The sequence below is a fragment of the Gorilla gorilla genome, chromosome 4 (assembly GCF_029281585.2).
Source record: "Gorilla gorilla gorilla isolate KB3781 chromosome 4, NHGRI_mGorGor1-v2.1_pri, whole genome shotgun sequence".
NCBI classification, from domain to species: Eukaryota; Metazoa; Chordata; class Mammalia; order Primates; family Hominidae; genus Gorilla; species Gorilla gorilla.
This window is the reverse complement of record NC_073228.2, coordinates 51097335-51112731: the sequence shown is the minus strand read 5'-3', so window position 1 is coordinate 51112731 and position 15397 is coordinate 51097335. Positions and strand designations below refer to the sequence as shown.

General features: G+C 41.6%; 1 protein-coding gene across 1 annotated transcript; it reads right to left on the bottom strand.

Annotated features, from left to right (window-relative positions):
- Window positions 1-8751: 8751 nt before the first annotated feature.
- On the bottom strand, window positions 8752-15099 carry LOC109026842 (keratin, type I cuticular Ha3-II). Its single transcript, XM_031011473.3, has 7 exons — window positions 14670-15099; window positions 13162-13244; window positions 11724-11880; window positions 10646-10807; window positions 10429-10554; window positions 10033-10253; window positions 8752-9207 (listed from the first exon to the last, which is right to left on the bottom strand). The coding sequence occupies exons 1-7, from the start codon at window positions 15015-15017 to the stop codon at window positions 9090-9092; spliced, it is 1215 nt and encodes a 404-aa protein (XP_030867333.3). The 5' UTR covers window positions 15018-15099; the 3' UTR covers window positions 8752-9089.
- Window positions 15100-15397: the final 298 nt, after the last annotated feature.

Genomic DNA, 15397 nt, shown 5'->3' with positions numbered 1-15397 from the left:
AAAGGGGAAGTGACTTGCCCAAACTTGCAGAGAGCTTGTGAAAGAGTCTAAATTGAAAGAGGATAAATTAGACTAAAGAAATAGGATAAGGCTTTTAGTCTTTATGAGAGAGTTCAGGCGGAGACCACTGAACGATGCAAGTCTCTCTAAACACTAAACCCTTAGTAAAAAGGTGAACTAGAAAAATAACGGATGCTTATTGTTAAAGGAAAACTTTAAAAAGCTGAACTATCTCTTAGTGGGCTCTAATTTTAAAATTATAATAGTAAATAATAGTAAATAGTAAAATAGTAAAAAAAAAAAAGTAAATAGTAAAAATCTCCTTTGAGATTGTTAAACTAGTGACCTATTTATCATTAAGGTTTGGGGGTTGAATCAATGCAAGAACCTTCATGCTGATAAATTAACAAAACACCCAAGGAAATAACTCACAATTAGCAAGGAGGAGAAGATACAAGAAACAGAAGGTTAAAGCCAAGTATATTAAATAACTATGTTTAAAGAGCTTATACGACAAAATAAGGAATCAAATCCCTAAAAGAACATGGTAGCCACTATGCAAAAACTATAGGCATGTTTAAAAAAAAAAGTCAAACAACTTCTAAAAGTGAAGAGTATAATTCAAAGTGCAAATTTTGAGTGTAAAATTTCATCACTAGGTCTTTTGTGGCTTCAAAAAGTCAAAATTTTCTTTTGATATCAATAATATTATTCAGGGTGCTAAATTTTCACTCATCTCCTACTGAACTAACAAAATTTTAATTAAAAACAAAGTTTTAGCTCTCATAATTCTATTGGACATTTTTAGATATTTTATACTTCTCCTATTAAGTCCTGTGACTTAATAAACCCTCACAATTGTTTAATTGTTGCATTTGTTCTGTCAGATTAATTTTATTAATAATTGTTCCACAGAGCTTCACAGAAATATTTTAACAGAGTTCTAGAAGTCAATAAATTTAATTGTTTTTCTTTTACTTTTTTCATTAAATGACAAATTCATTTTTATAAAATTAAGTTGACTCCTAATAGATTTTGTCTGGGAATTGATGTAATTTTGTTAGTTTTTACATGGAATGTTGCATTTATTCATTTCTGTTAAGATATAAAATATGCATTTCTGCCTTATTATTCCCTTTACTCAATCACTTTTTATGTATCAAATTGTTGTTAGCTTTAATAGCTGAAATATCCCTTTCTTACAAAGCCAAATAAAGTGTTGTCATCTCTGTTAGAGTTGCATTTATTAAAGCCAATTCTAAAAAAATTAATAATAAAAGAGTCTTTCTTTTCTACAAAAGTAAAATACAACAAATTTTCAAACTCGATTGATAGGTTAAACATTAAATTAGACAAAGATGAAAAGAGAATAAGTCAAATGGAAAAGATCTCTAAGGAAATTTACCAGAATATAACACAGAAATATTTCGAGATTTAAAATATGAAAGAGATGACAGACAAGCTAGAATGTGAAGGTCCAAAATCTGTTTGAAGAAGCACAGAAATGGTGGTATGAAGAGCTTGGGGAAGTCTCTCCCCTAGAAACACATCTATTAAGCCACTCAAAATTAACAAAGACATCAGTCAAGGGCTCTAGACATTGATTAAAGGGCTTACAACAAATTGAGAATCATTTACTCAACAACCACACAAAAAAAATGGAAACTTGATAAGAACACTGGGGGCTATGATGTTTAAATGAGGGACTCCATTATTTCTCATGGCTCTGCCTTCCAGAAGCACCATGGGCTGGGCAGCTGTGTGGCAGTTCCCAATCCTCCCAGCAGCCAATACACATCAGCAGATCCCATTTTTCATAGCTCACCCATTTCTAACCCCACTTCCCTCTACATAGGGAGGATCCAGGCAGGGTGGCTTGAAGAGTGCAGTCCTTCTTTCCTACACACCTCTGTGTTACAGGAGAGATGTTCCATTGGGCTCCACAGTTAAGATGGCAGTATCACCCAAGTTGATCTAAACTTTCAACAACACCTACCAAAATCCCACCGAGCTGTTTTATAGAACTTGACGTGTTGTTCCTTTTATTCATGTGGAAATGCATAAGACCAGAATAGCCAAAACAATCTTGAAAAAGAAGAACAAAGTAGGGGGATTAACATTTCATGATTTCAAAACTTACTACAAAGCTACAGTAACACAGACAGTATTCTATTGGCATAAAGATAGACATATAGACCAATAGAATAAAATTGAGAGTCTAGAAATAAACCCTCACATTTATGGTCCATTAATATTCAACATAGTTCCCAATATAATTAATGGGGAAAAATAGTCTTTTCAGTAAATAATGCTGGGACAACTAGACATCCACATGCAAAAGAATAAAATGTTTGACCCCTTTCTTATACCACAGACAAAAAAAATGACTCAAAATGGAGCACAGCCTAAATGTAACAGCTAAAACTAGAAAACTTAGGAAAAAAATGTAGAAGTAAATCTTCATGATCCTAGGTTAGGATCATGCACTTATTCCTCCATAATACATGTTATATGTTACAACATGGATGGACCTTGAAACATACTATGTAAATGAAGCTAGTCAAAAAAACACATATTCTATGACTTCATTATATAAAGTGTCCAGAACAGGCAAATCTGAAGAGACAGCAATGATTTCCTGGGCCTGGAGGGTTGCAGGGAACAGAGAGTGACTACTAATGGGTACAAGGTTTCTATTAGAGGTAATAAAATGTTCTAAAATGGTAGTAGTTATAACTCTCATTATACTAAAAACCATTTGATTTTATACTTTAGATCTGTAAATTTTATAGTATATGAATTATATATGATACAATATACTTCAGTGAAGCTATTTTTTTAAAAAAGGAATTCAGAAGGAGAAAATGGAGTATAAGATATAAGTAATATTCAAAAAATGTAATGGCTGAGAATTTTCCACAGGTATTGAAATACATGAATCAATCAAGAAGCACATAAGTCCTAAGTAGGAAAACTAAACCAAAGCCATCCCTAGAAATAACATAGTGAAACTGCACAACACTAAAGACAAACAGATGATCTTAGAAATAGTCAAAGAGAGAAAAAATAGAAGAATAATGGAAATACAGGTTAGCAATAGGCTTTTCAGCATCAACAACAGAATCCAGAAGATAATGGTATAATATTTCCAACACGCTGAAGGAAAATAGCTGCCAACCTAGAATTTTATACAAACTAAACCATCATGTAAGAGTGACCACTAAGAAAAGACATTTTCAGAAAATAACAGAGAAGTTATCACTTATAGATTCTTAGTCTGCTGTGTGTTGCTACAGCAGAATTCCACACACTGGATAATTTATAAAGAAAATAAATTTATTTCTCCAGTTCTAGAGACTGGGAAGACCAATATCAAGATGCTGGTATCTGATGGGGGCCTTCGTGCTGCATTGTCCCATGGTAGAAGGTGTAAATGCAAGAGAGCATGACAGCCAGAGAGCAAAAGGAGGCCAAACTCATTTTATAACAAGCCCACTCTCATGATAACTACCCCCCTCCCATGATAAAATGACATTAATCCATTGATGAAGACAGGGTTCTCATGGCCTAATCACTACTTGACCATTAAGTAGTAGTGAATGGTTTAAGTAGTAGTGAATGGTTGGAGGTGTCATTCAAACCATAGCAAATGCTATAAAAACTACCAAAGAATGTATTTCAGAAAATAAAAAGTTAAAACCAGAAAGGAGGAATAAAGTCCAAGAAACACTGCAAACAAATAAACTGGTAACCATGTAGATAATTCTAAATAATAATAATAATGACCAAATTTTGGAGCATAAAAATAAGGTAAGATTGAACATGGCGACTCACATCTACAATCCTAGCACTTTCAGAGGCCAAGGTGAGAGACTCGCTTGAGCCCAGGAGTTCACGACCAGCCTGGGCATCATAGAAAGACCCTCGTCTCTAAAAAAAAAAAAAAAATTAATTAGCTACACATGGTGGCATATGCCTATAGTCCCATTACTTGGGAGGCTGTGACAGGCAGATAGGTTGAGACAAGGAAGGTGAAGCTGCAGTGAGCTATGATCATGCCACTGCACTCCAGCCTGGGCAACAGATCAAGATCCTGTCAATAAATAAATAAATAATAAAATAAACCAAGATAAAAAAGTAAAGTAAAGAACATAAACAAAAATTTCTGACAGGGCACAGTGGCTCACACCTGTAATCCCTACACTTTGGGAGGCCAACACAGAGAATCCCTTGAGCCCAGGATTTTAAGACTAGCCTAAGCAACATAGAGAGACCTTGTCTCTACAAAAATAAAAAGTAAAAAATTAGCCAGACATGGCGGCATGCATGTGTGGTCCCAGCTACTTCGGAGACTGAGGCAGGAGGGTCACTTGAGGTTAGGATCCTCAGGATCTGGGAGGTTAAGTCTGCAGTGGGCCATTGTATTAATCCATTCTCACACAACTATAAAGAAATACCTGAGACTAGGTAATTTACAAAGAAAAGAAGTTCAATTACCTCACAGTTCTTCAGGCTGTATAGAAGCATAGAGGCTTCTGCTTCTAGGGAAGCCTCAGGTAGCTTCCAATCATGGTGGAAGGCAAAGGTGCAGCGAGGTGTCTCACATGGTGGGAGAAGAAGCAGGGGAGTGGGGGAGGTGCTACACACCTTTAAACAACCAGATCTTGTAAGAACTCACTCACTGTTGTGACAACAGTACCAAGGGGGATGGTATTAAACCATTCATGAGAAACTGCCCCCATGATTCAATCACCTCCCACCAGGCCCCACCTCCAACATTTGGAATTACAATTCAACATGAGACTTGGGCAAGGACAACATCCAAACTGTATCGGCTATGATTACACCACTGCACTCCAGCCTGGGTAACAGAGTTAGATCCTGTCTCTTAAAAACAAAAAACAAAAACATCTTCTATGGATCTTGTTTTTATGCAAGAAGAAAGAGATTAAATTAGATAGTGCTAAGTCAAGTGTGCACATTTAAAAATTAAGAACACATATTAAAAGGGGGAACAAAGAAAACAAGATCAATCCACAGGTGTCAGGAACTGAGGAAACAATAAGCAACAAAAAAAATCATCCTTAATGGAAAGGACAAAGTAAGATTTTTAAAATAAGTACAAAGTCAGTAATAAAATTACATGTAAATAGATTAAACCCTATTTCTCCTCATCAGACATAGAGTGCCCTGACCACCTTATCAAAAAGTTTCCACTTCCTATTCCCTTTCCTTGCTTTATTTTTCCTCTCAGCACTTATTGCTTGACACAGTCATGCTTGTTTGCCTCTTTTTATTGTCTGTCTTCTTCCACTTGAAAGTAGGCTTCTTAGAGCAGGTCTTTGTTTTGTTCAGTGCTCTGCCCAACAGGCACCATCGTAAGCATTCAATGATTATACATTGAATTGAATTGCTTTATAGAGAAGACACATGAATGACCAATAAAAAGATTTTTTAAATGTTTAATTTCACTAGAAACTTTAAAATTATGAAGTGAGACAAGCTAGATTATACCCACATTTCATTGACAACATTGCCTTGTCACACTAGATGGCCAATTGCAGGTCATCATGTCATGGTGAATTTTACAGCCAGCATATCTTGCCAAGTCAGTAAGCTAAGTAGTGCCAACTGAAAAATCACAAGATTAATAAAGCTGGAAAGGAGAGCTTTATTTCTCATAAAAGGCTGCAGCCTCCAGGCTGACCATCCTGCAAGCTGGGAAGCGTAGCCTCTGGCAGAAGCCAAGAGTAAGCATTTTGAGGGAGGGAAATGTGAGAAAGGAACGTATGCTGAGTGAGGTGGCCAAATGCACTATTTAATAAGCTACAGGAGGAGTCATGAATATTTATGAAAAGACAAATGTAAGCATGTGCAATTGAGCTTCATGCCTCTTCATGGGTCGCATGTTCACAAATGGTGGCATTAGCATGATCCAAGGATGGAGTTTTTGGCCCTCTGATGTTGAAAGGTGAGGCAGAGGATGTGAAAACCCTCACCGCACATCCTCTGTAGACTGGCCAGACCACTCCATGGTTGGTGGTCTCTTATCAGGAAGGAATGCCAGTCGGTTGCTGTGTTGAAACTGCAAAAGGCGGGAGGAAGGAATCCAGTCACAGCTTCAGATGATGGGCTAAAGGTGATAAAGGAATGATTTATCTGTTTCTTATTTTCCAGAGCTGGTTTCTGCTTACTCCTTAGGAAAGAATTCTGGTTAAAAGTTAATAAGGAGGGGGCATACTGAGGCATGTCTGACCTCCCATCCTGTCATGGTCAGGGACTCTGTTTTTTTCTTTCTTTCCTTCTTTTTTCTTTTTCTTATTATACTTTAAGTTCTGGAATATATGTGCAGAACGTGCAGGTTTGTTACATAGGTGTACATGTGCCATGGTGGTTTGCTCCACCCATCAGCCCATCATCTACATTAGGTATTTCTCCTAATGCTATCCCTCCCCTAGCCCCCCACTCCCCAAAAGGCCCCAGTATGTGATGATCCCCTCCCTGTGTCCACGTGTTCTCATTGTTCAACTCCCACTTATGAGTGAGAACATGCGGTGTTTGGTTTTCTGTTCCTGTGTTAGTTTGCTGAGAATGATGGTTTCCAGCTTCATCCTTGTCCCTGCAAAGGACATGAACACATCCTTTTTTATGGCTGCATAGTATTCCATGGTATATATGTGCCACATTTTCTTTATCCAGTCTATCATTATTGGGCATTTGGGTTGATTCCAGGCCTTTGCTATTGTGAACATTGCTGCAATAAACATACATGTGACTCTGTTTTTAAGGTTTCTCTTCGGTCCCCTTGGCCAAGACAGAGTCCGTTCAGTCAGCTGGGGGACTTAGGATTTTAGTTTTATTTCTCAGTGGTAACACTGACCCTTCCCAGATACTTCAGAAGAGCAATTTGGCTTTGTCCTGAGAAAGTGATCTCCCTGACACTCCTTTCTTTTATCCTCCAAGGAAAGCACCATGGCAGAGATAAGAACTAAGGACTGTTTTCCCTAGACCCATGTTTTCCACTGACACAACATCAAACATAGAGACAAGTTTTGCTTAATATTTTATAAATTGAACACTAAAAACAAAGTGTATTTACTGTGTTGAGAACTTTGACCTCTCACTCACAAAGCATGCAACTGGGTATTTGGGAGGCACTGTTCCTGGTGAAGGTAGCTGAGAGGTCCAGCATGTGTGGAGAACTGCCGGGATAAATTGAACAAGGGCGGTTTGCATGAGGCATGCAGGTAGCTCCAGGGAATGAACTCTCCCTGAGGAAAGAGAGAATAGAGTCCACAAACTGGGTCTAAGACATTCTGAGCAGAGCATGGAGTATCACTCAGATGGTCTTCCAATGTCTCCTGTCTAAGCTGCAGCAACATCAACAACAAAGGAGTAGATATTAAGTGAACTAGAATATGAGAGCACAAGAATTTAAGACTGGCCAGGCGCAGTGGCTCACACTTGTAATCCCAGCAATTTGGGAGGCTGAAGTAGGCAGATCACTTCAGCCCAGGAGTTCAAGACCAGCGTGGATAACCCAGCGAAACCCCTCTCTACAAATAATACAAAAATTGGCCATGCATGGTGGTGCATTCCTGTAGTCCCATGTACTCAAGAGGCTAAAGTGGGAGGATAGCCTGAGCCTGGGAAGTTCAAGGCTGCAATGAGCTGTGATCATGCCGCTGCACTCCAGCTGGGGTGACAGAGTGAGACTCTGTCTCCAAAAAAAAAAAAACAATTTAAGAATTTAAGACTGACATGTGATGATGGAACCGGCATCATCACAGCAGGGGAGATAGTATCAGCTTCATCTCAAGGAGAGAAGACATAATTAGCAGATTGGTTAATCTGGGAACAATCTGCAGACTGAGGGAGTAGCCTTGGCACAAACCACAGCACGCACAGTGATGGGAGCCATTAACCTTGGTTAGACATCAGCAGGCACCAGTAGGGGCCAGGCACCAGTACCGTGGTCACTGTTAGCATTTGCAGTCACCTGACTTGTAATATCCTAATTTGATTCTAAATAACTTTGAGGGGGAGGGTCCCAAAATTCATATGTAGTTCCCATGGTTAAACAATTCAAGTGAGAAAAGAAACACTTTCAAAATAGGTTGGGTATTGCTCAAATATGGAAGATGGCAAGGTGGTGCTTTTTAGTATTGAGTTATTCAGTATTTCACAAAGGAGAGTTTCAGAGATGTTTTGAGCACTAACAGCATTGTGTCTCCCCAGGAGGATGTATAAGCTCTGGGTGCTTGTTTGAAATCAATTTTGTCCTCTCATAATCACACCTCATGTGTAACTGACAAGCAGAGATTGAACTCTGGGTTCAGTCCTGCCATTGATCCTTCCTCACTATGAGGAAGAGAAAAAATTAGTAGCACGATTCCTGGCATTTGGTAGGTGTTCAATAAATATTAACTTCTGTCATCCCTGGTAGGGACTTAAAAGAATGAGTGGAACTGTCTAGAGATGCTCACCGTTGCATTTTACTGAGTAAGGTCCCATGAGAAATATGTTTATCATATTCAGATGAGGCCTCTTGTCCTAGTGATCCTACTTGTTTTATGCTGCCCTAAGCGGATGCTGGGACTCACAGTGCTTAATGAATGTTAATGAAGGTGATGAAGACCTTTTAGGAGATGATTAACCTATAAAGTCCTCCTTCTGCTTTCAAGTGGCTTTATAAGAAGCACACAGAGAGTCAACACTTTGAAAAGAATGAATACAAATGAGAATCATGTCTGCTTTGCAAGAGGAAAGTTTATTAGGCGATTTGGGGAACTGCAATAAAGGTAGAAGCAGCAGAGAGAACAAAACACCTCGTATGCCACTGTCACAGCTCCAACCTCTGACCATCAGAACTCAAACTGACTACAGGAGAGGGACCTGGGGTGAGGAGGATCAAGTAGCCCTAGGCTCAGAGTCAGACCCAAACGCTGGGCATTTGTTCTCCTTCCAGACCATGATTTGTGGTGATGCCTCGGGGTGGGGTCCAGTGGCTGATGGTTGTCAGAGAGGCAGAACTGGCCCACCGATGGTAGTTCTGTCTTCATGCTATACTTCTGCTGGCCCCAGGGTATCTAGTAGCCAAAGGTGTTGCAAGGCCCACAGCGGGAACGAGGACCACAAAGATTGGTGACACAGGATCCAATGGGCTTTTCACATGCATTGGTGGTAGCGCAGGGGTTGGAGGGCAGCCTGGGATGCAGAAGCATTAGACTGTCAGCATGAGAAGGGTGATTCAAACAAGGGAGACTCAATCCAAAGAGACACAGAAACAAGCAGAACCCGTTCTCTGATGTCCTAGGAAGCCATGCCTTGTTTGGATCACTCCTTCTACAGAGTTCTGATACAGTGGCAGAAATGAGCAAAGAACATGTAAGATGGAATCCCAGCCTTCCTTCTATGACCCTAGACACACAAGAAAGTCACTTCCTCCTTCTAAGCCTCCGCTTTCCCACCTGTAAGGTAGGACTGGTAGTACCAACCACACAGGATTACGAAAATTCCACAAGATTGTGTTCATAAAAATATTATGTTCGCTGGCAACTGCTGTACTATTAGTTATTGATCATCATCCCTATTGACACTCAAATGCTCATCTATAAGAAGGTGATAATGATTCCCACTCTGCCTGTCTCAGATGATTCTAACAAGAATTAATGAAACGGTGGATTTGAAGGTTCTGTTTAAATCAGAAAAAGTGATCATTGTTACAGTTTCATTTTCCTTTTTGTGGTGACAAGACAGTCCTGAAGACAGAAAGATTTATTTGGCCATCAACATCCAAAAAATCTCTACTGGAGGAAGGAGTCAAGTCCCATGACTATCTTTTGTAAAAGAAAGTATCTTTAGCCCAGATAATGTTAGCAACAAATATCCTATACTTCCCACGGCTGTAATATAAAACTCTGGCCTCTACAGACAGATTGGCATCTGAAACTTGATTTTCAAAGTCCCTGTTTTACCCTACAGTAGAACAGTGCCTGTCCCTTGCAGGGGTGCCACCCGCCAGGTACTCACTTGCAGTCCTCGCTCTCCAGCAGGCTCCGGTACGTGTTGATCTCGCACTCCAGCCGCGCCCGCACGTCCAGCAGCACCTGGTACTCCTGGTTCTGCCGCTCCAGGTCACTGCGGATCTCCGCCAGCTGGGACTCCACGTTGGTGATCAGTCTCTGCACCTGGGACAGCTGGGAGCTGTAGCGGGCCTCGCTCTCCGTCAGTGTGTTTTCCAGAGAGTCTCGCTGTGGTGGGGAAGATCAGGAATGTCAGAGAGCTGCTCCTTATAGGGTTCCTCCATGGGGTTCCAAAGAACTCACAAGCTCCAAGAGCTAAGGAGAGTGTGTGGCCCCAAGGGCATCCCCAAGACTCTGCCTCCCAAGTTCCCATCGCTCACCAGCAGGTCTGAACAATACACACCAGGTTGTGCTGGGCCTGCAGCTCGATCTCCAGGGCATTGACCGTTCGTCTCAGCTCGATGATCTCCGCCTGGTAGGACTGCAGCTGCTCCGAGCTGGATACCACCTGCTTGTTCAGCTCCTCGGTCTGAAACACCCAAGGGGAGAAAGGATCAGACCCTGCCTCTGGGGCCCTGGGGGGCCTCGGGTCCTGAGTGGCCACGTGCTTAGATGCCCACCTGCGTGGCGAACCATTGCTCCACTTCTCTGCGGTTGGTTTCCACCAGGGCCTCATACTGACTCCTGGTCTCGTTCAGGACCTGGTTCAGGTCCACAGCGGGAGCAGCGTCCACCTCCACGTTGAGGCGGTCTCCAAGCTGGCAGCGCAAGGTGTTGACTTCCTAATGGAGAAAATGGAAGATATAAACCCACAGAAAGAAGTCTATCAATAACTTCTTTGAGGCAGTTCAATATAATGGGAAGAGGATTGCATTGCAGCTTAGGAAACATGAGTTGAAGCCCAGCTGTCACCTCTGGAAATTCTGGCCTCTTCTCTGAATCCCTTCCCTCATCTGTATGATATGGCTGCTTCATTAAATGATTGCTAATATTTCTACCCAGTCCAAGATTCTATCATTTCTTTCTTATTTCCCCTTTGCTCAATGATAAGCCTGGCATGATAATTGGCTTACAATTGTTGCTACTTAAATATAGAGAAACCAGGTTTCATTCCTCCTATTTATTTCATGGGATACTACTAGAGTATGACACATGTTTTCATCATGAAAACGTCTAATGTTTGAGACATGCATCTGATTTCGTAGTATTGCATTCAGCCATGAGATCTGAATCAACCATTATTTGAGTTATTTCATTTCTCCCTTTTTTCCCATCCATCAGTTCATCCATCCATCCATTCATCCATCTATCCATTTATCTAGCTTGAGTTCTAGTTATCTAGGTGAAACAGAGTGTAAGAATGTTTTCTATCTCCTTCCAGTCTCGGTCATTAACCTACCTGGCACCTCTTCAGAAGCTAATAGATAGCATCAAACAGTAGACAGTAGTTTAAAGATATTTGTGTGACCTTTCAGCCATACATGTCTGGTCCCAAGGGGAAGTAGGTCAGCTTACCACACTCCTTTATGTAAAAAAGGTAAGCTGTCACTCATTCCCCAACAAGCCCCAAAGTATGTTTTGAGCAACCAGCAAAATGTTGTTAGGTCTAGGGTGCTTAGCAAATCAAATCCTTCCTTATCCTATTCAGGGGGATCACAGAGCTCTCAGTATTGGGATATTGGGGGCTGGGACTCTTACCTGCTCATGGTTCTGCTTGAGGGACAGCAGCTCCTCCTTCAGGGACTCCATCTGGGCCTCCAGGTCAGACCTGCACAGGGTCAGCTCATCCAGAATCCTGCGCAGGCTGTTGATGTCGGACTCCACCAGCTGCCGCAGGGACTGCTCCGTCTGGTACCTGCACACACAGCCAGAGGTCAAAAGAGGTCCAAAAAAAAAAAAGTCTTTGTTTCCCGGCATTTACTTGGCTGACTTAGTCAATTTTATTATATTTTGAAATATTTTGAATTAAAAAAATTGAGGGAGAAAATACTCCTGTACTGAGTGAGAAGGCCTATTTTGTCACTGAGACACACAGAAAAGGTATTGGTGGAATGCCTGTGGATAGTTTAGTCTAACACAAACTAAGTTTGTTCTAAGACTCTCGTTTACAAGTTACTATCAACTAAGCCCTGCTGCTTTTGCCATCTCAAGTGAATCAGTGCCCTTCGTAAGCCTGCTCCAGGTTGTCCTGCCATCCTTTCCAGCCTTGCCAAGAAGCAATCTAGTGTTGTGGAAGAAACACTGAATTCAGAGTTAGAGCCAGTATTCTCATTAAATGACTGTAGATAGATACCTTTATCTCTCTGAGGCTTGATTTCCTTAACTGTAAAATGAAGACAAAACTAACACCTTATAGGGTTGGACTGAAGATGATATATGTAAAATTATGTTGTAAAATGTAAGATCCCAGGAAAATGCAAAGGATTCTCATGATTGTAATAATGGTCATACCTAAAAGTATTGATTGATTCTCTGAAAGGCAATGGATTTTGCCTCCTGTTTTTGTGGTTTAATAACTTCTTTTTGGGGGGTTGACAGTGACTAATGTATACAAAGAGACCAATGTGAAAATCACTTTTAAACTTACTCCAGACGTTGGGTTGAAAAGGAGTAAGAATGGATGGTGTCTTACAATCAAACTTAAAGCACAGGGCTGCGCGCAGTGGCTCATGCCTGTAATCCCAGCAGTTTGGGAGGCTGAGGCAGGTGGATCACTTGAGGTCAGGAGTTCAAGACCAGCCTGACCAACATGGTAAAACCCGGTCTCCACTAAAAATATAAAAATTAGCTGGGCCTGCTGGCGCATGCCTGTAATCCCAGCTACGAGGAAGGCTGAGGCAGGAAAATCACTTGAATCTGGGAGGCGGAGGTTGCAGTGAGCCAAGATTGCATCACTGCACTCCAGCCTGGATGAGAGAGGGAGACTCCATCTCAAAATAAAAAAATTAAAAAAAAAACTTAAAACACAGAATCTGAGCACCTATTGAAGAGGCTTTGACATTTAACCTAATCCTAACCCAATGCAAGAATCCTCCCAATAGAAATTTCTGCTTCCACATTCCAGGATAGGGAGCTCATCACTTTGTAATTCAGCCTGTCCGTTACTAGACTGCTCTGATGGTTAGGAAAATCTTACTTGGTTCTGAAGTCATCTGCAGCCAGCTTGGCATTGTCGATCTGCACCACCAGCCTGGCATTCTCAGACTTGCTGCACAGGATCTGGGGATAGGATTAATCATGAAATGGGTTATACTAAGAAATGCCTTGTGCCTTAAAGTGAAATGCTATTTTCTTTCAGCCACATTCCTCCCAAATAGCTTTGAGTCCTTTCAGATTTTCAGCTCTGAGATAAAAGGAGGATTTGATCATAAAACTGACCATTTCAAAACCAGGACAACCAATGTGAATTCATCATGAATTCTATTCTTATCTGCTTCTGGCTTCCTGCAATAATCAGGTTACTGGGTATCCAACCCTTCGGTTGGGTGACCAACCATCCCAGTTTACTTAGGACTGAGGGGTTCCTGGGATGCTAAAATGGGAAAAATCCCAGGCAAGCCAGAACAACTTGGTTATCCAACACTCATACCACCTTTGTTCCACCTGCTAACTTCTCTCCACTCTCCCCTCATATTGCCCTTGTTCATGCCTTTACAAAAAGCTTCTTGCTGTACCCAGAATGCCCTCACCCACTAGCAAGACCCCTTGTGTAACCCACATACTTAATCAATAACACTTCTTATGACCTTTGTGTGATCATTTTGTTTCCACATCTATCTCCCCTGTTAGACTGTGAGCTCCTGAAGGAAGGAGACTGTCTTACTCAGTACATTATCTCCCACCCCAGCACTGTGCCTAACACTCTCCAACTCTGGGTAAATAAATGAATGATATTCAAATAGCACAACCCCTTTCTGGCATCTAATTTTCCAGATCTACAGAACAGTGGACAGTCAATTCCCTCCCAGAATCAAGGGCTTGTACAATTGGATATAAACTCCCACTCATCCTTCAAACCCCACTCAGATATTGCCTCTTCTGGGATCCCTCCCAAACCTACACCAGGTATTCAGTCCCAATTCTCTGTGGACTCTTTACTTATATCTACTTCTCTTCCAGAATGGATGGCCCCATATTGTCATCTGTACACATGGCTGCTCTAGAGGATGGTCCATGTGTCTGTAGATATTGCTGGAGTCAACAGCTCTCTTGTGTTGCCATAAATGCTATCTTTTGCTACACCTTTGAAAGGCTTTAAATATTTGAAGATTTACTTAGGAAATTCTTAGCATAGAAAATAATTCAGGTGCATACTTTTTGAAAATGCGGTAATGCTCTGAAAACAAAACCAGGGTATCATAATCAAACCAAAAAATCAGATATTCTGGTTTGGAGTAAGACGCCATATAAGATTGCTATGACTGATTTTGGTCTAATGCTTCACTCTAACACCAGCCTGCATCCTTCCTTTGTGGCTCTACAACAGATTTTCTAAGACTACTTGATGTCATACCTAAGCCGGTGAATCTATGTCTTTATCATTCTCAGCATTACTGTGAACAGACTTAGATCCATTCACAGTTTAGTATGTCAAATATAGATAAGTAGTTCATTAAGCTGGGAGTGTGGTGCCCACCTCCTCACCTTCTGCTGGAGCTCCTCAATGGTCTTGAAGTAGGACTGGTAGCTGGGGCACAGCAAGGGCTCCTGCTGCTGGGACCGCTCCCGGATGAGGTTCTCCAGCTCCGCGTTGTCCCGCTCCAGCTGACGCACCTTCTCCAGGTAGCTGGCCAGGCGGTCGTTCAGGAACTGCATGGTCTCCTTCTCGCTGCCATTGAAGGAGCCCTCGCAGAACCAGTTGCAGTTGCTCACATTGGCGGGGATATTGCAGGCCCCGGGCAGGGTGTAGCCGTGGCAGCTGGGGGGCACACAGGGCCGGGAGGAGCAGCTGGTGCGGCAGCTCAGGCTGGGCAGGCAGAAGTTGTAGGGCATGGTGCAGGGAGGCAGTGGAGCTCTGGAAGTCAGTTTCAAAACCTGATTCCTTTTCCCTGGGATAAGCCTTGGTCCTCTCCAGGGCTTTATATTCTGTTAGCAGTGGGTGTGGCAACCATGTCAAGTATTCCTCGTTTTTACCTCCTTTGCTGATTTTTCCATTTGTTATTTAGCCACTTCACCTGAGTCCTATACCTCATTAAATATTTTACTCTGGCTTCTTGCTAAGTCAGGACTCCTCACAAAACATGCTGATTGGTTAAGTAAGAGCTTCATGGTTTGGCTTCAAAGTGACCAACCTTGCCTGTAGCAGTGCTTATCCATGGGACATTGAGCTAGAGTGACAGCTGGGCCCTGTCCCCAGAGTAGGGGGCACGTAT